Genomic DNA, 25301 nt, shown 5'->3' with positions numbered 1-25301 from the left:
GTGACAGAGTAGACTCTGTCTCAAATAAATAAATAAACAAATAAATAAATAAATTAAATAAAATATGCATGGCCAATATATGAGAAAAATGTTCAACCCCATTAATAACTGAAGAAATAGAAAATAAAGCAATTAGACATGACTTGACTACCAAATTAAAAACACTAAAAAATACAATAAAGAATTCAAGGATACCTGAATGGGTACTCTCAGTATGGGTGGAGAAACGTGGCAATCTGTATCTAAAACTTAAGATTTATACATATCTTTTTTTTTTTTTTTTTTTTTTGAGAGTGAGTTTCGCTCTGTCACCCAGGCTGGAGTGCAGTGGCGTGATCTCGGCTCACTGCAAGCTCTGCCTCCCGGGTTCACGCCATTCTCCTGCCTCAGCCTCCTGAGTAGCTGGGACTATAGACGCCCGCCACCACGCCCGGCTAAGATTTTTTTGTATTTTTAGTAGAGACGGGGTTTCAGTAGGCAGGATGGTCTTGATCTCCTGACCTCATGATCCAACTGCCTCGGCCTCCCAAAGTGCTGGGATTACAGGCGTGAGCCACCGCGCCCAGCCCAATTTATACATATCTTTCATGGGGAAATTCCACCTTATAAATACAGCCAAACAAAAAATAATAGATATGTAGAAGGATGCCTGTCAACACATTGTTTTCGATAGCAAAAGAATTGGAAACCAGTCTAATAACTGGATTTTTATTTTAAAGACAGGATTTTGCTATGTTGCCTAGCTGGGCTGAAGTGATCCTCCCGCTTCAGCCTCCAGAGTGGCTGGGACTACAAGTGTGTGTGCTACCACCCAGCTTATCAACTAGATTTTTAAAAGTATTTTTTTATTGCAATGGGATACGATACAATCATTTATGTTATAAAAGGATATTTAATGACAGGGATATATATTCAAAATGTAATATACAGGATGTATTATACAGAAAAATAAAGGACAACATGACAGTGGTTATCTTTGGATGGTGATGATTTCTTTGTCTCTAGAAATTTAGGTTTTCCATAAAGTGAAAGACTGTTGCAGAAAAGATGACTTAATGAATATTAAGATCTTTCCCAAAACATCCCAGTATATTTCCCAAAACATTCCAGTATAACTTTGGTACTTACTAATGCCTTTCTCTTTGGGAGCAATCTTCTCCAAGTCTTTTAATTGAAATACATCTTTCTGTTTAAAGGGTTTTAAAGAAAATGAAAAGCACGTGTTTATTTTCTACTATGTATATTTTCATTTTTAAAAATTTTTATTATGGGTACATAATAGTTGTATACATTTACAGGGTATGTGTGATATTTTGATATAGGTATACAATGTGTTATGATGAAATTGTGGTAATTAGGGTATCCATCTCTTCAAACACTTATTTCTTTGTGTTAGGAACATTCCAATTTCACTCTTAGTATTTTTAAATATACAATATATTATTAACTATAGTCACCCTATCGTGTTCTACTATATATTTATATATACATCATAATTTTATGTTCATGAAAAATTGTATTTAAAAAATTGGCCTGGAAATGAACAGTATAATAGAATCAAGCATTTTAGAGCTTATTAGAAACTCTTTGATTATCTCATTCCATACCCTCAATAGAACTTAAGAGATTTTTGCATACATTTACAATTTGCATATATATACAATTTTTTTTTTTGAGACATGGTTTCACTCTATGGCCCAGATGGGAGTACAGTGGCACGATCATGGCTCACTGCAGCCTTGACCTCCGGGGCTCAAACAATCATCCCACTTCAGCCTCCTGAGTAGCTGGGACTACAGACATGCACCACCATGCCTGGCTAATTTTTAAAAATTTTTTTAGAGAGAGGGTCTCACCATTTTGCCCAGGCTGGTCTTGAACTTCTGGACTCAAGCAATCCTCCCGTCTCAGCCTCCCAAAGTGCTAGGATTACAGAGATGAGCCACCATGCTTGGCCAGCAGCATACAATTATTTAAAGTTCTTGGAGATCAGAACATAAAGAACAATCTTCCCACTTAAGTATAAAAACTAGTTATAGGCCAGTCATGGTGTCTCCTGTCTGTAATCCCACCACTTTGGGAGGACTGCTTGAGCCCAGGAGCTGGAGACTGGCCTGGGTAACACAGTGAGACCACTCTTGCACCACATCTCCACAAAATCAAAAAAATTAGCTGGGTGTGGTAGTGCGTGCCTGTAGTCCTAGATACATGGGAGGCTGAGATGGGAGAATAGCTTGAGCCTGGGAGGTTGAGGCTGCAGTAAGCTATGACTGTGCCACTATACTCCAGCCTGGGCAAGAGTATAGAGTAAGACTGTGTCTCAAAAAACAAAACAAAACAAAACAAAAACAATAACAAAAAACCACCATCCTAGTTATGCTGGATCACTTGGTAACAGGAACGAATTACCTTTTCTGACACTTTAAGAAAACACAGACGGTGCTTTGCTTAACATGTATGACACTGTACAGATTTAGCAGTTCTAACTAAAAGCGAAACAGGCAACTGTCAAAATTTGTTTACATTTAAGGTTTCATGGAAGAGCTATACCTAAACAATAGGGAAATTATACATTTCATGGCTACCTATCAATCATTCACATATACATGTTGCATGTCTACCACATGCAAAGCAAAACATTAAGGGAAAATATGCGTGTAGAATATTTCAATCTTATGGCCAGAAAAAAAAAACCTGTCTAGAATATTATTTTCTACTGCTAATAAGCCTTGGTTGAAGTGGTGAAAAGAACTTGCATAACAAAAGTTAAATCACTTGAAGAAACTAAAGTATGTAGTAATTAGAAAAGAAATACTGTGGCTGGACATGGTGGCTCACGCCTGTAATCCCAGCACTTTGGGAGGCTGAGGCGGGTGGATCATTTGAGCTCAGGAGTTCTAGACCAGCATGGCCAACATGGCAAAACCCTGTTTCTACTAAAAATACAAAAATTAGCTGGACGTTATGGTGGGCACCAGTAATCCCAGCTACTCGGGAGACTGAGGCACGAGAATCGCTTGAACCTGGGAGGTGGAGGCTGCAGTGAGCCAAGATCACACCACTGCACTCCAGCCTGGGCAACAGACAAAACAAAACAATAAGAACAAAAAAACCCAGAAATATTTTGATTATTGTTATGAAAAAATTGGGATACAGTTCTTCCAAAAAAAACTTGAAAAGGCAATTGCAATTAGATAGAAATTATACTTCATAAAAATTTATACTCATCCAAGGGCACTATAAAGAAAATGAAATGACAAATACCAACTAGATTAAAATAATCGCAAAACATATGCCTGAAAAAGGCGTGCTACCCAGGATATACATATATAAAGAACTCCTTTGAAGTACATAAAAAAGAGTTGATGGAGAGATAAGTGGACAGATGAATATATATATATATGTGATAAAGTCAGTAGAATAAAATGTGAATGGTAGAATCTAGGTGGTAGGCATATGGGTATTCACTGAAAAACTCATCTTTGCTGTATGTTTGAAAATTTTCATAATAAAATGTTGAAAAAATTTCATCTCACTACACCTAAGAGTTCGCAAATTTAGGAAAATATTAAGTCATTGAACTTAGTGCGAGTATGAGATCAATTTTTGCTCATCGAGGAATAAATTATTTAAACATAATACTTTAGAATCTCAGGGAACGTAATAAATTACTGACTTTAAGTCTTTAATGCATTAGAAAAAACAGTTAATCAAACCTCTTTGCAAATACTTTAAATTCCCTAGAAAAAGAACATGAACCATTGAGATATCTGCCTAAATGCAGGCACCAAGGAAGAGCTCCAGATGTACTGGCTGCCCCAGTGGGGCTGCTGCATAAATAAACAGGCTTGGAAAGAAGTAGCCTCAGAACTCAAGTGCGGTCATTGAAGTGGACAGAGCAAATGATCTCAAGTAAATCTTAGTTCTTAGACTCCCCAGCATTAAGCAGAGAGAATCAAGGAAGGATGAAGACAGTGTAAAAAGAACTATGTGTAAGATACCATGGAAGACATACAATCCTAGATAATATCGTTGTGTGTTTTTTTTTTTTTTAAGATAGGGTCTCACTCTGTTACCTGGGCTAGAGTGCCTGAGTGACAGAGTGTGATCATGGCTCACTACAACCTCAAACTCTTGGGCTCAACAGATCCTCCTGCCTTGGCCTCTCAAAATGTTGGAATTACAGGTGTGAGCCGTGCCACCTGGCCCTAGATAACATTTAATAAAGCACTTACGACCTGGGCATTGTTTAATCATATTATCTTATTTAATCCCCATACCAACACTGTGAACTGGGTACTATTATCATCTTCTTTAAGAGATGAAGAAACAGACATAGAGAGGTCAAGTAACTTGCTTAAAGGTCACGAAGCTATTGAGTGAAACAGGTTCCAGATGCAAGCTTTCAGTTATTGAGCTATACTGTTCTCATGTTCTTCCTAAGTGCAACGGGCAAATAATTTATTACATTAGCAGCTCCAAAACCCACACACACACACGCACATATATATCCATCCATACATGATCATGTCTATGTCTCTTTTTCTCCATTTACATATTTATATTAAATTATCTGGGCATAAGCATGGCCATTCCAGAGATCTGTGTGCCAATGGAAAGCTACTCATTTAAGTGTTTGCTGAAGTAATTTTTTAAAAAGCTCAACACATTTATTGGTGGCCTATTTTGTGCCTCAGTCCCTGAAGGTTCTTACCCTCTCTATGAGTTGTCATTATTACCAATGACTGTGTTTTTAAAAGGTTTCCAAAACCTCACAGACAGCCCACTTATGATTAGAGGCAATATAGTATATGCTGCTTCATTAGTTGATTTTCTAATTTGATTTAAAAGGTAATATTTGTTCACTATAGGTAACAAAGAAAAGAGTGTAAAACAAAATCCACCTGTATCTTACCATTGTTAATATTTGTCATCATGTCTTGTTTTTTATATTCTACATTTTCTACTTAACATTAAATTATAAGCATTTTCCCATGACATTTGTCTTGAAAAGGGGGCTACTATTGACATCTATAGAAAATCAAATTCTGTAACAAATCCTTGAGTAGCCATATTTGATTTTGTTGGAATTTTTACTTGCCAATTGCAACAACGAAATTAGAATCCAAATTCCTGAATCTGAATTCCAGAATCCATGCTTTTCACTTTGCACCATTATTGGCGATTTGCTTTGAGATGTTGAAGCAAATCTAATATTTATCAACTTTTGACATCAGTCTGGATCCCGGATATACCATATTCCATTCATGAAAGAACAAATGAAATGGCCTCCATTACTTTTCCCAAATCTCTTATACTTTTCAATTCCGTCAAAAAACTGATAGACTAAATGAGCAGCAACTGATTAGGCTATAATGAAAAAAAGAAACAGGAATATATGAAATAAATCAATCAGTACAATTAATTCCCAGCTTTATGGAAAACCTCACTAATTACTGAACTTCCTTAAACTGCTGATCCTCAGAGTCTTTCATGTTTTGATGTTACTAAGGACAAGGTTTAAAATTTTTCAGTTAGAAACAGCCAATTTTTATATTTGAGATAATAATATTGTAAATGACAAAATAATTTCCCCAACCACTCTCCTCAGCTTTCTACTGTCTTGAAGGAATTAAACTTACTTTTCTTGCTGAGACCATAGGAAAAATATTTCAACTCAGCAGAAGAATTGCTATAATTTTCACATAGAGACTTCACCAATTTATCTTTGTAACCATATCATCATCATAATATGATACCCTGTTCTGAATTGCCAATGACTTTTAAGAACAGTAAGATTATACTTAGTGGGCAAATCCCGTGTATTTTGTTTTTTTTGTTGTTTTTTTTTTTACTAAGAATCTGCCTTAAAGTGAAAAGGGATTTTTTCAATTTAATATTCAATTTTACCACTTTCCCCCATCTTCTTCACATTTGTATATAATGAAAATAGCCAGTAGACTGGGGCCAACTAGGCTTTGTAGGTCCTGCCAAGCCATTTGAAGTCGGTGTTTTTTTAGGTCAAAGATTTATGTGGCCTTTAACCTGAAGACAAAGAAAAGCCTTCCAGTAACAGTGTAAAGCCATGAGACAGTAGGCTGTAGAGCCAGGTACCTGGGTTTGAACTCTGGCTCTGTCACTTAGGAGATGAAACTTTAAACATATTTCTTGTTGATGGCAGGCACAAATATCTGGAATAAATGGAGGCCTGCGTACCATCGACTGTGTGTTACACTATAGACAGACTTAAAATGCAAAGACATAGTATTTGGTACTCCCTCTGAAATCAAATGATCCTCCCTGGTTTGAATCCTGGAACTATGGCTTCTATTGTTTGAGATCCAAGACTGGTTGGCACCTAGGCAGCACTCAGGAGATGTGGGCTTTCATCATTATTATTTTTCAGGCAGAAAGAGGAGATAATCAAATATATGCATCAGAAGATTCTGGTGCCAGTATGCAGGACTGCTTGGGTGAAAGAGACTCTACAAACAGTGGGATATGGTTTTTCACACTCCATAACTCACAGGAACCACAAACATTTGCAGAATCTTACCCATTCTTCAAGAAATTGATCAGTATTGATGTTTAACAAAGAGGGGACAGTTAACATTGGATGACATATACTTAAGATGAAAATTACACAAAATTATAAGTGTTAAAGAAAATGACTTACTGTTTCAGAAAATATTTCCATCATGCGAGTTCTCTTTTCTTCTGCACTCAGTCCTTTTTTCTTTGACTAAAGCAAAAAAATAAAAAAGTAAACAATGCTTTTAAACACATTTTGAAAACAACTGGATTTGCAACATTTGAAATTTTATGCATGGTCTTATGTGATGCCAACAGGTTTGATACTCTCAAAGTCTGACCTAAAGACTCATTTTAATTACTATCTGCCAACCACTGTGGTAGGTGCTGCCAAGATGGTAACTGTAAATTGAGACAGAGCCTGGCATTTTGTAGAAATTCAGCATTTATAAAGTAAACCAATGATAAGCCACTGTATTGACCTTCCAAAGGCTTACAATCTCTCAGAGAAAATATATAGATGCAACTATTTATAGCTAATGAACAGCTACATGCACCAATTGTTACATAAATACCCAGAACACAATGAATTCCACTATGCAGAGGAAGAAGGGTTACCTAAGGACAGAGATTAAAAGGATTTTGGCAAATTGAGAAATGGTTAGAAGCACATCTTGGGGAGACCACACACAGGCACAATGTTATGGAAGTACATGGAATTCCCCAGAAGGATAAGCAGTGGGGGATAGTTATTGTATGAAGTATGTAGGGGGATTGGCAGATGGGATGAGAAAGGTGTGGGGTCAGGTTATGGAAAGCTGACTGTCCAGCTGACAGTGGACTTCATTCTAGACAATGAGGAGCTGCTGAGTAATTTCTAAAGCAGACTAGTGACAAGATTAGAGTTGCATTTTAGTTAAGTTAATTATAGCAGCAATGTGGAAGACAAGATGGAAGGAGGAAAGGCCTATCCAAGTAGAAAATGGAAGCCCACTCAGGTTATTCTTCTGTAATACCCTTTAGCCAACTTGAAATTAAGACAATATGTAGCTGAAATGTATGTTAATAATAAATTTTACAATATGTTGTATATAGAATATATAAAGCTAAATCCTAAGTTAAAAGAGAAAGGAGCCAAATTTCCTCCAAACCAAAGGTTTACAGAAAAAAAAAAAAAAGAGTGAGAACTATCACCTCCAGTTCTCTAATAAAAAACTCCACACTAATATTTCTTATGTGATCTGCATCTTTCTCAAAAATTGTAGGGGATTATAAAGGAATATAAATTGTTTGCTTAAAAAGCAGACATAAAACAACAGTTAAAGACTGCCCCATCCAACCAAAAACGTCATCAGAAAATGTGAGTTTACATAAGTGAAGACAAGGATTTGGAATTGCCATTCTGGCTACATACTGGAGTGAGTGAGTCTTAATTCTTGTAAAACCTAGAAACCCACTAACTTGGCTGGGCGGTGGCTCACACCTGTAATCCCAGCACTTTGGGAGGCTGAGGCTGGAGGATCACTTGAGGCTGGGAGTTTGAGACCAGCCTGGGCAACAAAGCAAGACACTGTCTCAAAACAAAACAAAACAAAGCCCACACACACACACAAAAACAATAACCCACTAACTCATTCCCACAGGAATAAAATGATCAGGTGTTTCTTGATGAGTAATATGGGTAAATAAATAGCTTAAAGTTTATATTTTTCTCTTCTTCCTCGGTCCACTTTCAAACACTGTTTTTCTGCTGGGTTTGGCTACTGATCCCATCTCCTAATATCTTATCTTTGATCTCATTTGCTTTCATGGTTTTAATTAACACTTATGCTGAGACCTCAAATCTTTACATTCACCCCTGGGTGTGCTCCTGAGCTTCAGTGTCATGCATCTACCCGCCTGCTGGACAAACTTCAACTCCGTCAGTCTAAACTGAACTCTTCCTCTCTCATACCTACTCCCCACAAACTTGCTGTTCTAGACCTTGAGTCTCAGATACTATCTCGTGACCCAAGCCAGAGGCCTGACAGTCATCCTAGGTACCTTCACCTCTCTTATCTCACATCCAACCAATCACCAAGTTCTGCCAGTTTCAGCATTTAATTATTTCTCTTATCTGTCCTGTCTGTTCTATCTCTACTACCACTGCCTCATTCAGGCCTTCATCATCTATCTCCTGCAATATACCTCCAGTCCCCTAACCACACTTTGACTCACCCTCTATGTTCACATTCCGCACTGGGAAAACATAAATAAGACCTTTTTCCCTGCCTTGCTCAAAACCCTCCAGTGGCTCCCAGACATCCAGACGTTTCTGAGTACCCCAGTATGATATACAAGGCCCTTTATCACCTAACCCCAACCTACCTTTTATAGCCTCTTCCACCACACCCCACCTCAAACTTTGCCATTAACAGTATGGAGACCTAAGCAACTTGTAATACAAAAACTGCCTGTAATTATCTACTCGAAGAATGCTCTCATTTCCATCCTTAAAAAAAATGTTCCTCCACCTAGAACATCCTCACTTCTTGCCTAGTCAAAACTCCAAAACATCTCCCAAGGCTTAGTTTAGGCACTCTCCCTCCAGAACTTCCCTGAGTTCACAGGCTAAGCATGTATTCCCAGAACACACCTTCATCAAATCACTCACTACATTGAAAAGATGTTTACTTGTCCGTATCAGCACACTGAAAAACTTCTTCAGAACATGAACTGCCTTTGCCTTTCCAGGGCTTAGTGCCAAGTTAGACAAGGGAGACATAAAGCTCTTAATTTTAGCACCATGTATCTAAAGCCCCCAACTCTAAAATTTGAGGCTGCTCAGGCTCCTAAGCCCCCCAACACCTACCATACTCCCATAGATATAACAGGTGAATTAATCATAGTGAATTCAGTGACACCATGTATTGCCTGGCTTGGAGAGACAAATCAGAGAAATCTCAGTTAGGCAAACTCCAGGAACCCATACAGATCTGCTCACTAAACCTAGGGCTGAGAGCTAGCGTCCAGGACTGCTCTATTTGCCTCCCTTCATTCTCACCTCTGCAGTATCTGACAAATCAAGCATGAAATTCATAACAGTTAGAAGACTCCTTCAACATATTTTTCTAGTCCAATAGGTCCTAAACTGCCATACATTAGAATCACCTCAGGAGTTTTTAAAAAATACCGATGCCCAGGCTCATCTCTAATGAATGGAATAAAAATCTCTGGAATGGGACCTGGGCAACATATTTTTTAAATCCTCCAACATATTTTAAAAATCCTCTCCAACATATTTTTTAATTGTGCCCCAGGGTTGAGAACACTACTTTTGTCAGCCCAGAATCTGAAGGCCATGTCAAGGGCGCTGCGGGGCAATGGGAATCCCTTTAGAATTTCAGTGTGTCGCTGCACTAGCAGAAAGCAGATCCTGAAGTGTTAGGAAAGACTCCTAACATTTTGATATTCGAAACAGCTCCTTGCACTCCACAAGAATCTGCCCCCCAGAGGCAGGCAATGAGGAGAATCTAGTGTCCTGGGGTACCCAGTTTTAGGAAAGCTCTCAACACTCAGCTCAGCAGCTATGAAAGTTACTCAAGAAATGTGGATGAGCTGTATCATCCATTTACCTTGTTTTCAGGCTGATTTATTCATCAGTCTCTTTCATGACTAGAAATAATTTCTATTATTAACCACAGTAGGAGTATCATAGCCAGAATTGAAATGACTAATGTAAAAAGATGCCATATTAATACTCATATTTAGAAACTTCTCAAAAAAAATCAATGAGGATTTATTTAATATTTAATTAAGACTAGGAAAAACCTGATAGTATAAGTTAGAGATGCATTCAAATTAGTAAGTCAGGAGACTCAAAACCTGACTCAAGGACTATGAAGCTTTCTGGAAGTATTTTAAACCACTTAAAAAATCATGTTATCTGAGGAACCTTCTCAGTTAGAAGTTATGGAATTCCTACAGCCAGCCCTACTAATCAATTACGATAAAATTATGAAGAATTATTAAGTAGACATCACTGCTGCTCTCAGAGTTCAGCACTGCACTTCTCCAATTTCAAAAATTGCCTGAACTCATTAACTATTTACTTAGGATGCCTAACCAAATGAAAACAGCTATTAATTCATAAACAATCAAAAGTTTACCTTTGACCAACACTAAATTTATTTCTCGATCACATATTAAAAAATAGAAGTCCACATCTTATCAAAAGCTTTAATTTTTTAAAAGGATTCTCTATTATCGGAGGTAAGCTTCTAAAGAGTTAACACATTTAGTATTAGCAGGTGATTCATGTGTAGAGAGATAGATTAGGTAAAAGGACAAGGCGCGTTTGAGCTGCACAGTTCTCCAAGTCAGTTATACGAGGCCAGCAACTCTGCAGAGAAAAATTGTAACACAGAAGGGCACTGCTAACAGATTTGTTTTAACTGTAGTCCTGTTTGGCTTCTTAGAGCACTTTACGCCCAGGTGGCTGGGTTGTTAGTTTAACCACAAAGAGGCCGTTATCATTTATAACTACATCTGGACAAATATCTTCAAATAAATACCATACAACTGGATCCTGGTGTCCCACCCTGCCCCCCTTAGCTCGGCAACATTTAACGGCCACGTAAGTAAATGAAGATATTAAAATCTTAGATCCATTTAACCAGATGTTGATTCTTCGCCAACTGAAGCAGAAAAAACGGCATGAAACTTTGAAGGTTTATGAAAATGATTTGATGAGCAGAAAGACGTTAAGCTCACAAAGCCGATCTTACCAGGACTTAACTGATCATGACCCACGAGGAAGCCTAATTCAGTGCAGAGCGTCCTTAAAAAAGCAACAGCGCCCTACACAACCAGCAGCGCCCGGCACAAGAGCAGCGACTCCTGCCCTTTGGCAGAAACCGGGGCGTTTTCACAGAAATCGACTAATTGGCACACAGTGAAGATCCATTAGGTAACTCGAAACTGAGCAGTTCTGGAATGTGCTCTACATATTACAATACAGAAAACCACTCAATGGTGACAAACCAGGAGTGCGCTTTGGGATCAAGACGTTCGCTCCCCGCAGTCCCTCCCGCCCACTTGCGCTTTCTCTCCCCGTTCTTAATGGGGGGGGCTACACCACGCGGGGCCGAAGCTGGAGGCGTAGGGAGCGCAGGTTCTCAAGGGCCCCGTGGTCTTTCAGATAAATCCAGGTTGGTGAAGTTCTCGGGTCACGTTCGCGAACGCTTCCCGCGTTCTAACCTAACCCGCCCGAACGGGCCCTGGGGACAGACGCGGGGTGCAGCCGGCGGGGAGGCCGCGGATGCCCCCGCGCCTCGGGACTCCGGACGGGAGCGGCGGGGAACGCCGCAGAGTGCGGAGTGGCTGCGGCGGGGCCGGGCCGGGCGCCTACACGGTGAGGCCCGGAATGGCGGTCAACGCCAGGCCGGGATCCACATGCAGCCGAGGGGCGGCGAAGCCCACACACTAGGGAGGAAGAAGACGCGGGACCGTAGCCTCAGTCCTTACCATGGCGCGGGCGCAGGGGCTTCCGCTGGCCGGGCCCGCGCTTGGGGAGAGGGGAGGGACAGGCCACGACGCGTTTGATTTTGGCGCCGACTACGCCGCGGGGGCGGAGCAGCGAGACGGTGGAGGTGGGGGAAAGGCCGGTCCTCGCCCGCGCGGCGCGCAGCGACCCCTAGCGACCCATCCGAGCCGCCGGCGGGGGAAGGGGCGCGGGCCTGGGGCCGGGGCTGGGGGGAGCGTGTCCGCGTCTCAGTGGACGGGTTGCAGAGCTGCCTCCGACTCCTCGGTATTCTGTGAATGTGACCTTTTTTTTTTTTTAAGGACATCTTGCCTTTGCTTTTACTGCGTTTTCTTGGCGCCGCAGAAATATGGCCTAAGTTTGGATGTAAAAAATAGAGGCGTTTAGGCTGTTGAGGAAGGAAACGCTGCCTCCATCCTTCCGGACTTGTCCTGTCTGGGGCGGACTGGATTCCTTTCTCGTCTTCTAATCTGACCCCTCATCTTAACCCCAGCCGCTACCCACTGCTTTCCAGCTTTTCAAATCCTGTGTATGTCTGTTTGTTTTTCCCTTAGGTTTTAAAAAAGAAGGAAACAACGGAATGAATTTCAAATCAACATGGTCAAAAATACGCTACTTCATGGCTTGAGAATAGATCCAGATTCATAGCAAAAGCTCAGGCCCCTGAAAGTGCTGAAAAATTTTAACTCAGAATTCAATTATTTTGAAAATTATTCTATGGTGTTTTGAACCATTTTTAGGTGTAAGAAGTACGGTCGGGCGCTGTGGCTCACACCTGTAATCCCAGCAATTTGGGAGGCCGAGGCGGGCAAATCACTTGAGGTAGGGAGTTTGAGACCAGCCTGGCCAACATGGTGAAATCCCATCTCTAATAAAAATACAAAAATTAGCCAGGCGTGGTGGCGGGCGCCTGTACAATCCCAGCTACTCGGGAGGCTGAGGCAGGAGAATCGCTTGGACCCAGGAGGCAGAGGTTGCAGTGAGCCAAGACCCCGCCACTGCACTCCAGCCTGGGCGACAGAGTGAGACTCTGTAACACACACACACACACACACACACACACACAGAGTGAGACTCTGTAACACACACACACACGCACGCACACACACACACACAGTATAGTAAGTCTTGTAGATGCTATAAGAGTAGCATCTAAAGTTGGAATTTATGTCCCCTGTTGCTTCTGCTGGAGGCAGAGGAAGGGGTACATTGAATTGCAGCGTTCCATTAATTTGGTTTTTCCTGTAAGAGTTATACCATGTAATTGATGGTACATAAGGTAATTTTAAAATGATAAATGAGTACATTAAGTAACTACAGTAGTGGTATATAAATTTGTGCTATTTGGGGAAAGCCTTGTCTTAATTGGCTCTCAGGCTTGTTGCAGGTGAGTGGTGACTATCTGAGGCCAGTGGCGCTGTGGCAGAAAAATTTACCAAGGCAGTTGTAAGTAAAGAAAGGCAGAATCATTAGAGAAAGCATGAAAATACGTTGCAAGGGAGCAATGGGCAGAATCAGCAGAAAAGGAGCTGACTGCAAGGAAACAAGGGCTTGCTGGGGATTTTATAGAATAGTGCTTATGCTGTATACGGAAGAGGGCTTTGTGCAGTACTGATGTTACAGTCCCAAGTTTTCCTCCGCCCCTGCCTCTAAAGCGACACAGTGCAAAAGCCTGCCCTGGGACAGTAACAAATTGACCCAAACAGGTCTTCTTTTGGGAAAAATGAGTGCTAAATGGATATAAAAAAGGGTTGGTCACTTAAGCTGCATCTGTACCCTAAGTGTCACTGAGAGCTGCTGTGACAGTTCTCTGAGGTTCCTGGTGTGCACTGCAGTCTTGATCAACCAGACCTGGGAATCACCACCTAGGAAAGAAGACACATTCTACTGCCTCTGGTTCCTTTGCATTTTCAGTACAAATACCTCAAACTTCAGATAACCTTCTGATGCCCCTTCCTTGACATTCTGAAAAGCATGACCTATAGGAGCAGCTTATTTATTTATTTAGAGTTGGAGTTTCGCTCTTTTGCCCAGCCTGGAGTGAAGTGGCATGATTTTGGCTCACTGCAACCTCCAACCCCCAGGTTCAAGCGATTCTCTTGCCTCAGCCTCCTGAGTAGCTGGGATTATAGGCGCCCACCACCACCCCCGGCTAATCTTTGTATTTTTAGTAGAGATGGGGTTTTACCATGTTGGCCAGGCTGGTCTCGATCTCCCAATCTCAGGCGACCCATCCGCCTTGGCCTCCTAAAGTGCTAGGATTACAGGCGTGAGCCACCGTGCCTGGCAGGAGGAGCTTATAAAGGAAATAGGAAAACAAAGTCAAGTCACTTGGAAGAGACTGAGGAAAAAGTCTGCAATGTAGGAAAAGAAGTAGGAGAATGCAAAACCAAGAGAGGAGAAAATTTTAAAAGAAAAACTTTAGACAAATGAGTTCCTCTCGGCAACGTGGCCAGAGAGGTTTTTTGTTGTTGTTGCTTTGTTTTTTTGAGACAGGGTTTCACTCTGTCACCCAGGCTGGAGTGCAGTGGCACAATCATGGTTCACTGCAATCTAGAACTCCAGGGCTCGAGGGATTCTCCTGCCTTGCCCTCCCAAGTAGTTGGGACTACAGATGTGCATAACTATGCCTGGCTAATTTTTTAAAAATTTTCCATAGAGATGGTGTCTCCCTATCTTGCCTAGGCTGGTCTAGAACGCCTGGATTCAAGCAATCTTCCTGCCTTAGCCTCCCAAAGTATTGGGATTACAGGTGTGAGTCATGCCTAGCCAACAGGAAGTTTTTTATAGACAGAAAAGGGAAGTGAGTTACAGAAATAGCTTGACTGATTACAGCTCCTTGTTTGAATTATTTGGCCACTGTCGGCAGCCTGTGGGCTGAAGCTCAGCTACTTGTGATTGGCTGAGAATTGGGGGTTTGTTATACACCATGCTTGGTTTTCTGTTTGTGTACCACGTTAGGTTGCAGTTCCTTACAATTCCTTAGGTAGGAACTCAAAGTGTGGAGACAGCTTCAAGCCAATGGCCACCTGCTTATTTAACAAAATTTTAAGGAAGAAATAGTAAACATTATCAACCTGTCAGTCACAACACAGCTTCTGAGTTAGAAATGACAATGCAATCATGTCATTTGGGTAGGGCGTCATTCTCAATGGGATGACATCAAAATGGGTTCCTGGGAGACAAAAAGATCTTAGATGGTTTGTGCTCCAGTGGTTTGTGGCTCTCAGTACGTAAACAGATGTACAGTATATCTCTGGTATTAAAATTTCATGGGACTGGGGATGGCATTGTGAACAGGGAAAAAACATCTAAAAAGGTTCTTTATGGGAATGGTAATGAGAAAAAAGGTTGAGAAAGACTGGTGTCTAGTGAATATATAATTTATCATCCGAACTGAGACACTTCTGAGAACAGAAGGGAATGCTATTCCTATTTATGCTAGGACACAGGCGTAAAGAGGATTGTCCCCATCAGCTATGTGATAACATGGAACTTCCATTATACTTTATTAACCCTTCTCCATGGCTCTTTAATTTTCCCTGTTTTATAGTTATTCTTTTAATCTTTCCATCTGGAATGTAAACTCCTTAAGAACAGGCACAGTAACATACTCTTTATAACGGTGCCTCATCAGTAATTTCTTCTTGAGAAATTCTGTGTTCTTGCCATATCAGACTATTTGTTATTCCCTGAACAACTCATGTTCTGGTGCCCTCTTTTAGCACAAGCCTGGGGGGAGTCTGAGTTCCAGGGTGACTCCAGGTGCCTGTGGGTCTACACTCACCCAGCAAGTATCCCTATGGCCAAGAGAGTATAACATTAAGTAGCAAATAAAAAACACTGTGACTGTTGGAGACACCACAGAAGAAAGGAAAATGTCTTTTTCATACTTCTTGAACAAGGGGCCTTGCATTTTCATTTTGCACCAGGCTCTGTAATTATGTAGCTAGCTCTATATGTATTCAGTTATTTGTTTCATCCCAGTAAAATAAAAGTCTGTGAGAAGAGGAGCTTTTTTTGTTTACTGCTATTCCCTAGTGAGACTAGCATAGTACCTGAACATTCTACACTCAGTAAATATTTGCTAATGAATACAGCAGTTTATGGTACTGTAAGTATCTGGTCTGTTTCTCCAAGCAGGCTGTAAGCTCTGTGAGGGTACAGGCTTCAGTATTCATCCCGGTATCCCGTCCACCTAGCCAAAAGGCTGGTGGACCAAGGGTGCTTAGACGTTTGTTTGGTCAGTGACTTTAACAGTGAAAAACAGACAGAAGAGTGAGTAGAACATCAAATGTCCACTTGCCCTTCCAGTCTCCTTAGGCAAAACTGAACTCGTTCTCTCCTCTGGAAAGGGATGCATCTGGCTTCATATGAAATGTGCTCCTGGAGGACAATCTCGGATATGCTGAACTATGCAAGTGGCTTATGGAGGGACCCACCCTCTCTCTGATTCTGAAAACCTCCAAGGAGCCCATGATGGTGGCCTGCTTGGGTAAAAGAAAAAACAAATGAAGAATGGAAGTAGAATTCAATAATATTAACATTTACAGTTCATCGTCAGCAGTGTCACATTTGGTCTTTTTTTAAAGAGACAGTCTGTTGACTATGTTGCCCAGACTGGTCTTAAACTTCTGGGCTCAAGTGATCCTCCCACCTCAGCCTCCCAAGCAGCTGTGACTCCAGGCGCTGCCGCCATGCCTAGCTCCATGTTAGGTCTTTCTAATTTCTGTTGTTTCATCTCTCCTTCCAAGACTGACTCATGTAACCTCTTCCAGAGTTTCCATCTATGCTGGATTTTTTTTAACCCTCAAGAAAACAAAACGAATTTTTATTGTGTTCCGTCATTGTTCACAATCACGCCTGTAATCCCAGCGCTTTGGAAGCCCAGGCAGGAGATTGCTTGAGCCCAGGAGTTCAGACCATCCTGGGCAAAGTAGTGACCGCATCTCTTAGAAAAAATTTAAAAAATTAGCCAGGCATGTTGGTGAGTGCCTATAGTCCCAGCTGCTTGGGAGGCTGAGGTGGAAGGACTGCTTGAGCCAGGGAGGTCGAGGCTGCAGGAAGCCATGATCACACCACTGCACTCTAGCCTGGACAACAGAGCCAGAGCCAGAGCCAGACCCTGACTCAAAAAAAAAAAAAAAAAAAAAAAAGGTTGGTAAGGTTGTTCTACTTCTATAACTTTCTAAATGTACATGTTCTATGTATGTATCAGGATTTTCCAAATTCCTACTTAAGATACATCCTAAATACTAATGGATTATTAATGTCATAGCCAACAAAAATTTTCTTGAGCTTTTCCTCACTAGTATAAATAGTCTGGTTGCAGTATTGCTATCTTCCACAGATTCCAGGATGTTCCTCAATTCCCCTTCAGGCAGAGAATATATTAAATAAATATTCACTCTGCAAATGGAGAAATATTAAATAAATAAATATTCACTCTGCAAATGGAGAAAACAAGCTTTATTATAATGATTTGAGATTTTGTGCATGGTAAAGAGATACACATGAATCCTGTTTCTCCTATGTTTCAAGACAGAATTAATTGAAAGTTTCATTGTAGACTAAAGCATCCAAAATACTGTGGTACGTATGTAGCTACGAACATACAAACACTTTGATGCACAGCGTTCATTCTTTTCTTTAAATAGGCAGTCAACGTTTTGATTCATAAAAGAACAAATGACGAGAATATATCAGTATCAATGTCAGAGAGTGCAAGACTTAGTGTTCTATACATAAAACATATGAAACAGACCTATAAAGATGGAATGTACAAAATCTAAAAAGAAAACAAAGCAAAAAAAAAAAACCCCTTCATATTCATACATAGGCTTGAAAGTCTATAGAATTGAGAACGATATAAAGAATTCTATTACAAGAATACACTCCATTGATGACAGAACATTCCCATGTCATAAAGCAAAAGCATTGAGTTTAAGGCTGTGTTGCTTTCAAAAGTTAATGGAAGTGCTGTACATTCATTGGAACAACATAGCCAATTTATTAATCTATTCTAGAATATTAATAGCTTTCATACATTCTCCACAAACAGACCACACAATCACTGCCACACAATTCATCTTTAGAAAGTTTTTAAGCATCATGATTTGTAGCTTACTGTCATTGAAAACAAAACAAATAATTCTTTATTTATACCAAACAAATCTTTGATGGGCACTTAGTTTCCTTTATGGCAATACTAGATTTCTAGTTATCAAAAATATTAAAGTAATTATAAAGTTTAAAACCCTGCAACATTTACAGAAACCAACAGTATTACCACTTTCACTTTTAAGCTAAATTAGATAATGTTTGCATGAAATAGCTTTCATTTTTTCCTACCTGGAGATGTCTTGTTTTTAAATTATTAAATTGTCAAACTAAAAATACTCCTCCCTTTTCAGAAGCTAGTGAAAAGAGAGGGTACTATAGAGTCTACAAAAAGATTTTTCCCATTTGAAGTAATCTGCAGATTACCTAATGTTTATTTACTACTTCCTCCAATTAACTAAGTAGGTATTACCAAAGCATTTCTGTTAACCCGTCAGTGCTAAGGATTCACAGATACTTGCTAGTGTACTGCTATTCCAGTTAACTCCATGTTAGGACATACCCTGTATATTTAGTAGTGGAAGCAAGTGTGTTCTAGCTGCATGGATCTGGAGTATTTATTTGCTTCAAATCTAGTCACAGTAAATTAAAATAAGGAAACTTAGGGACTTGTTTAGTTCTGGAGACTAAAGTTTGATCAAAATACTAAGTACCATTAAAAAAAAATGGCAAACAGTCATAAAGGACTTGTAGTCATGTATTTCTGGATGGTCAAGTGACTCTCTGCCTCCCCATGTCCAGCAAGGGGGGCTGGGGGGTCTGTACTGGGAGGAAATGCGTCGTCACTGACCTTGAAATCCCAACCGGCAATATTTTGCCTTACGTGCCCAGGGGAAATTTGAATGAGTAATTTTTCAGTGCTACTTATCATGAATGTATGACAGGTTCTATACACTTGACAAAGAGAAATCAAACAATAATGGTAGCCCAGAAAAAAGCCACTTATTTTAATATCCTTCTCAGTTTACCAGAAACCATTTTCCATAGAATGTGACAAAATTTCATTTAAATTTTGTCTACTTGTATCATATCAGCAGCACTTTCCCCCAAAAATATGCTTACCAAGAAATACAGTAAATGCACATATGTATCCAAGTGTGAAATGTTATCTATACTTTAACATATATAATCACGTATTTTTTGGAAAAAATATAGTGTTTCCTGGAGTGCCCATAGCATGTGTTTTAGCAACACATAGTGGAGCAGGTCTGAATCAAACTATTCTTTCATTCCAGTTTGTGCCAATATTGACATGTAAAAAAAATTAGCTTTGTATTCAGTCTACTATTGAGATATCTAGCCTGATAGGATATGATATGATGGCTGGTTAGATTGTAAGTTAATTTCTAAGTTCACAAATATAATTGAAATGTTGTGCAAAAAAACTCTTTAAATCAACTAGTTTTAAGATCAACAGCCTGGGACAGAAAGAATCTAAATAAAAAGCCATTTTTACTTGTGAAAATGAGCTAAAATTAATGTAACCAATTTGAAAAGTTTCTTTTAAACAATCTAGACAAGAGTCTAGCCTGTCTTTTGTGCAGAACGTTAGTACGTGGCAAAATGAAATTCCCACCCCAGAATGTCAGCTCTGAGGGGGCAGCGATTTTTTACCTGTTTTGTCCATCACTGTATTTCCAGTGCCTAAAAGAGTACTTGGTACCTAGTAGGTACTCAGTAAATATGAATGTTTAAATTCAAAGATGTATCTCACTGATGTTAGGAAACAGTGTCTTCATTTAACATTCTAAAAAGTTATTGAATTTTATAGCTTTATCACGGACAGGCTCAAATATTTTTTAAAACTCTACCTAACTAAAAAAATATTAAACCTAAATGTAAATCTTCCTGGAAAAACCTTTTTTCAGAGGTTGATTTGGGCATAATAAATTTAACAGACAATTTGAAGTAGCTAGATTTCCCTTCTAAATTTTAAGAAGTCCTATATAGAGAATGACTGAATTATAAATTAATAAGCAATAAACATCACATTCATATAATTATACATAGGGGAAATGTTTTCTTATAGTACAGTTCTAAGGTGCTTTCAGTGAAGAAGACCCCAAAGTCACTATCGAAAATGTCAAACATGACATCCTATTTGGTAGAACTGAGTAGAAAATTAAACAGTGGAAATAGACCACAGCTTATTTTACAGTACCAATGACAGATGAACGATTGACTAAATTGTTCTTAACATTTCTCAAAATGCATTTATATTTAAATTAAATGTAACTCAAGTTCAACTTTTATTTTGACCTGTTGGGTTTTTTATGTGTGTGTGTGGTTTTTTTTTTGTTTTTTGTTTTGAAAGCACAGAAGGCCATTTTCTGACTAAAAGCCACCACCGTCATTCTTGGAAAATGGCAAAAATTAAATCTGCTTTAGGGCTTGCTCCACTAGGACGGCTTTAAACTGCTTAGTAAAGGAATGTGCTGAAGAATGGCTGGACGAAGCTTCTGTCTTTCAGAGTGCTGCCTATTTCAATACACCAAAGATTCAGCTATATATATGTGTGTGTGTATATATATATATATATAATACATTCTATCTTACCCTAATCATGTATACATAGTCCCTTGACACCTCTACTATTCATTAAACAATGATAAATAACCATAACATGCCCTTACCTGTAATGCTTTCAAGATAACACAACTTTGGTAACACTTGCTTTCTAAGGGGGAATCATTAATCAATCACATGCCTTTGGTTGACACCATCAGTCCTCCAAAGGGCTACTTATGGCTCTCTGTCCTAGGATACTGGTGTCCTACTACATGTGCTGACATCTGCAGGAGGTAAAGCTTTCGCTTTCAGGAAGTCGAAGAGAAGAGACACGTGTGAAAACATGGTACATAAAACATGACTAACTTTCTTGATTACATTCCAGTGCAATGATCTGGAGTTAACGGGGCAGTTTGTTTCCCAAAAGGTAGCATTACTTTTGTAATATGCTTTTCAAGGCATTAGAAATTTCAGGTTTCCCTGAAGAAGTACTTTGTTTGCTGATACAAGGTGAGCCAAAGGGGTGGTGAAAAGAACACACAAAAAAGGATCTTTGTCTAACCCAGAAAGGTTGAGAAATTTGCACTGATACTTAAGTTCTGAACTCCAGAGGGCTGCTAATCAGAGCTGGGATCATTTTGCAAGACAGCCTTACTTTTTCTAAAGTAATTTATATTTAGTTGTTGATAACCAAAAAAATGTCACAAGAGTAATACCTACTGTAAAAGTGAGGTTAGAAGATTCCCTGGGTCTTGTGACCTAGGTTAAATGAAGTATATAACTACAATAGATTTTGTTTTTGTTTTGCTTTTGGAAGTTCTGTGCAAAAGCTACCATTCACAGGATTAACGAATACCTTTACATATGCTAGTTTTTTTAAGTGTCTGTTTGATTTGCAAAATTAGTTTAGCTACATAAATCCTGTCCCTTAAGCCATAGTTCACAGATGTAAAACTGCAGTTTTTATAGATTCAGTAGGAGAGTTTTTTTTAACCCTAAAGGTGAAATACAGAAATTGGATAAGTCATTTTTAAGGAAATTGTTACATTCAGAAATAACCTTGGAAAGTTCACCAATGATTCTTTCTGGCATAAAAACTCTAGTCATAATCTGGTCCCGCATTGAGAAATCCATTCCAGTTTATAGTGCAAGACCATGGAAGCGGGTATCCAGCTGCCCACCATTACTGTAAGTATCGATAGACTTTGAAACAGTGATTTCCAGAGTCTGCAACCACAACATGACCATCTGAAGTTAGGGCCAGGCCTTGGGGGCCATAGAGTGGGTCAGCAGATGTGTTAATGTAGGACAAAAATGATCCACTCCCATCAAAAACCTGTAAACAAATAGGAAGTCAGAATGTTATAGGAGAAGTTATAGTAATATGCTGAACATGGGTGAGAAAACTCTTGATGCTAATGTTTTTCTGTTTCTTTCTTTCTTTTTTTTTTTCTTTCTTTTTGACAGGGTCTCACTCTGTCACCCAGGCTGGTGTGCCGTGGTGTGAAGACAGCTTACTGTAACCTTTAATTCGTAGGCTCAAGCGATTCTCCTGATTCAGCCTCCCAAAGTGCTAAGATTATAGCCATGAGCCACCATGCCCAGTATATATGCTTTTATATTTAAAACATTAGCATAAGCCAGGTGCAGTGGCTTATATCTGTAATGCCAGTACTTTGGTAGGTGAAGGTGGGAGGATCCCTTGAGGCCAGGAGTTGAAGAACAGCCTGAGCAAAATAGTGAGACCCTGTCTCTTAAAAAAAGAAGCAGAAAAAAAAAAAAAAAAAAGCAAAACAAAAAAGCACTTAAGTAATCATCTATCCATCTATGGATATGTCTTTGTTTATGTCACTATCATATCTATAATCCTACTCTCCACTTACCTTGCTTTCTCTCCTCTCCCCATCTATTTCCAGGTGGTGGAGAAGAATATGCCATTGGCTGCTAGCTTTCACTTGTATTCCTATAGTGGTCACAACAAATATTGGGTGGGAAGGGCCCTAGATGGTGCTTAAAAATGAATGAACCTTATCGTTCATGTTAAATCTTCACTTATTCCACTTCCAGCCTCACATCCTTTTCCTCCCCCCCACTTATAAGGGGAAAAATCAGCAACTAGATGATGGAGGAATGTTCCTGAGTCATAATAGCAATGAGACAGTAGAAATTATTTTTTCCTTTTTAGAAAAGAGTGGGTTGTAAGAAGTCAATGGTTCAACATGTAAAGCCATCCCCTGGTATCCCAGGAGACTGATACCAAAATCTTCAGAGTCTCAAGTCCTTTATATAAAATAGCCTAGTATTTGCACCTAACCTGTGCACATCCCCCCATATATTTTAAATCATCTCTAGATTACTTCTAATACCTAGAGCATTGTAAATGCTATATAATGTAAATAATATCATGTATTTTTACAGTTTGTATTATTTTTAATCATTGTATTTAATAAATTATTTTTCCTGAAATTTTTGATCTGTATTTGGTTGAATTCACAAATGTGGGATTTGGGCGTACGGGGGGCTGATCATATGTTTGGATGTGAAATCACTTTCTTTTGGTCTATCGGTTTCTGCTTTGTTACTTTTGTTAAATTTTTATTTTGAAATAATTATAGATTCATAGGAAGTAGCAAAGATAGTAGAGAAAGGTCCCGTGTACTCTTCACTCAGTTTCCTCCAATGGTCACATCTTCTATAATTATGGTACCACACAAAACCCAATACATCGACTTTGGGTTGTGTGTGTACAGTTTTATGTCATTTTATCGTGTGTGTAGATTTACCACTGCAACCAACATACAGAATTATCCCATCAACATAAAGATCTCCCTCTTGCTACATCTTTATGGTCATACTTACTCCCCTTTCCTCACATCTCTAATCCTTGCCAACCACTAATCTGTTTTCCTTCTCTATAATTTTGTTATTTTTTTGAGAATGATACACAAATAGAATCATATAGTATGTAACCTTCTGAAAATGGCTTTCTTTCACTCAGCATCATGCCCTTGAGATGCATCAGAGTTGTTGAGTGTATCATTAGTCTGTTCCGTTTTAATGCCAAGTCATATTCCATAGTATAGACATACCAGTTTGTTTAGTCATGAACCTATTGAAAGACATCTGGGTTATTTTCAGTTTTGGGCTATTACAAATAAACCTTCTACAAACAACAATGTATAGGTTTTTGTGTGGACGTAAGTTTTCATTTCTCTGGGACAGACAGCCAGGAGTATAATTTATGGGTTGTATGGTAAGTATATGTTTAGTTTTTAAAGAAACTGCCAAACTATTTTCAAGGCTGACTGTGTAGTTTTGCATTTCTACCAGCAATGCATGAGAGATCTGGTTTCTCTACATGCTCTCCAGCGTTTGGCATTATTAATATTTTTAATTTTAGCTATCCTTATAAGTGTGCAGTAATATCTCACCATGGTCTTAATTTGTACTTCCCTAATGTCTAGTGATATTGCACATCTTTTTATGTATACATCCTCTTCGGTAAAATTTCTCTTAATGCCTTTTGCTCATTTTTCTTTTCTTTTTTTTTTTTTTGGGACGAAATTTCACTCTTGTCACCCAGGCTGGAGTGCAATGGTGTGATCATGGCTCACTGCAACCTCCGCTTTCTGGGTTCAAGTGATTCTCCTGCCTCAGCCTCCCAAGTAGCTGGGATTACAGGCACACACCACCACACCCAGCTAATTTTTGTATTTTTAGTAGAGACGCAGTTTTGCCATGTTGGCCAGGCTGGTCTCAAACTCCTGACCTCAGGTCATCCACCCGCCTTGGCCTCCCAAAGTGCTGGGATTACAGATGTGAGCCACATTTTGCTCATTATTCTAATTGGATTGTTAAATTATTTTACTGCTGAGTCTTGAGAATCTTTACATATTCTAGGTATAATTCCTTTGTCAGAAATTCAGTTGGTAAATATTTTCTCTCAGTCTGGTGCCTATCTTTTTATCCTCTTAAAGAGATCTTTCACAGAGCAAAACCTTTTATTTTTTAATGAAACCCAATTTGTTAATTGTTTTTCTTTTATGGATTATAGTTTGGGTATTATGTCTAAAAACTCTTCATGGAGCCCTAGGTCCCAAAGATTTTCTCTTAAATTATTCTAAAAGTTTATCTCCTCAAATATTATCTTCTAAAAATGTTATAGTTTTACATTTTACAGTTAAATCTACAGTCCATTTTCTAAAAGTTTATCTCCTCAAACATTATCTTCTAAAAATGTTATAGTTTTACATTTTACAGTTAAATCTACAGTCCATTTTGAGTCAACTTTTTCTACAAATTAATGTTCATTCTTTTTTTCCTCTGTGGCGGTCTTAGTTGTTCCAGTCCCATTTGTTGAAAAGGCCATCATTCCTCCATTGAATTGCCTTTGTACCTTTGTCAAAATGCAGTAGGCTATACAACTGTGGGAGCAATTTCTAGATTCTCTATTCTGTCCCACTGATGTATGTGTTTATTCCTCCACCATATTACATAGACTTGATTATGGTAACTATATAGTAAGTCATATAGCTTACTCTATGCGTTTGTAAGGGTAGAGTGATTCCTCTCAATTTATTCTTCTTTTTCAAAATTGTTTTAGCTATTTCCTTTGCCTTGC

General features: G+C 39.1%; 2 protein-coding genes across 23 annotated transcripts in view; both read right to left on the bottom strand.

The window, feature by feature from the left end:
• The window catches only part of MND1 (meiotic nuclear divisions 1), a 70755-nt gene extending 58599 nt beyond the window's left edge, over positions 1-12156 (bottom strand). Inside the window, exons 1-3 of one of the 4 annotated variants that reach the window (XM_054683438.2) lie at positions 12037-12156; positions 6677-6742; positions 1129-1186 (exon numbers count right to left, since the gene is read on the bottom strand). In XM_054683438.2, the coding sequence (XP_054539413.1) occupies positions 1129-1186; positions 6677-6742; positions 12037-12039 (127 nt within the window). In that variant the 5' untranslated portion in view covers positions 12040-12156. The other 3 variants (XM_016952412.3, XM_016952410.4, XM_016952411.4) reach the window with 3 other exon arrangements.
• Positions 12157-17506: 5350 nt separating this feature from the next.
• Positions 17507-25301, bottom strand: part of TRIM2 (tripartite motif containing 2) — a 187545-nt gene continuing 179750 nt past the window's right edge. For all 19 annotated transcript variants that reach the window (XM_063809108.1, XM_016952393.3, XM_054683436.1 and 16 more), the window contains one exon: positions 17507-22016. In XM_063809108.1, coding sequence (XP_063665178.1) covers positions 21864-22016 — 153 coding nt within the window. In that variant the 3' untranslated portion in view covers positions 17507-21863. The remainder of the gene's footprint in view (positions 22017-25301) is intronic.

This window comes from Pan troglodytes, chromosome 3 (genome assembly GCF_028858775.2).
Source record: "Pan troglodytes isolate AG18354 chromosome 3, NHGRI_mPanTro3-v2.0_pri, whole genome shotgun sequence".
Classification (NCBI taxonomy): domain Eukaryota; kingdom Metazoa; phylum Chordata; class Mammalia; order Primates; family Hominidae; genus Pan; species Pan troglodytes.
This window is presented reverse-complemented; position numbering and strand designations above follow the sequence as displayed.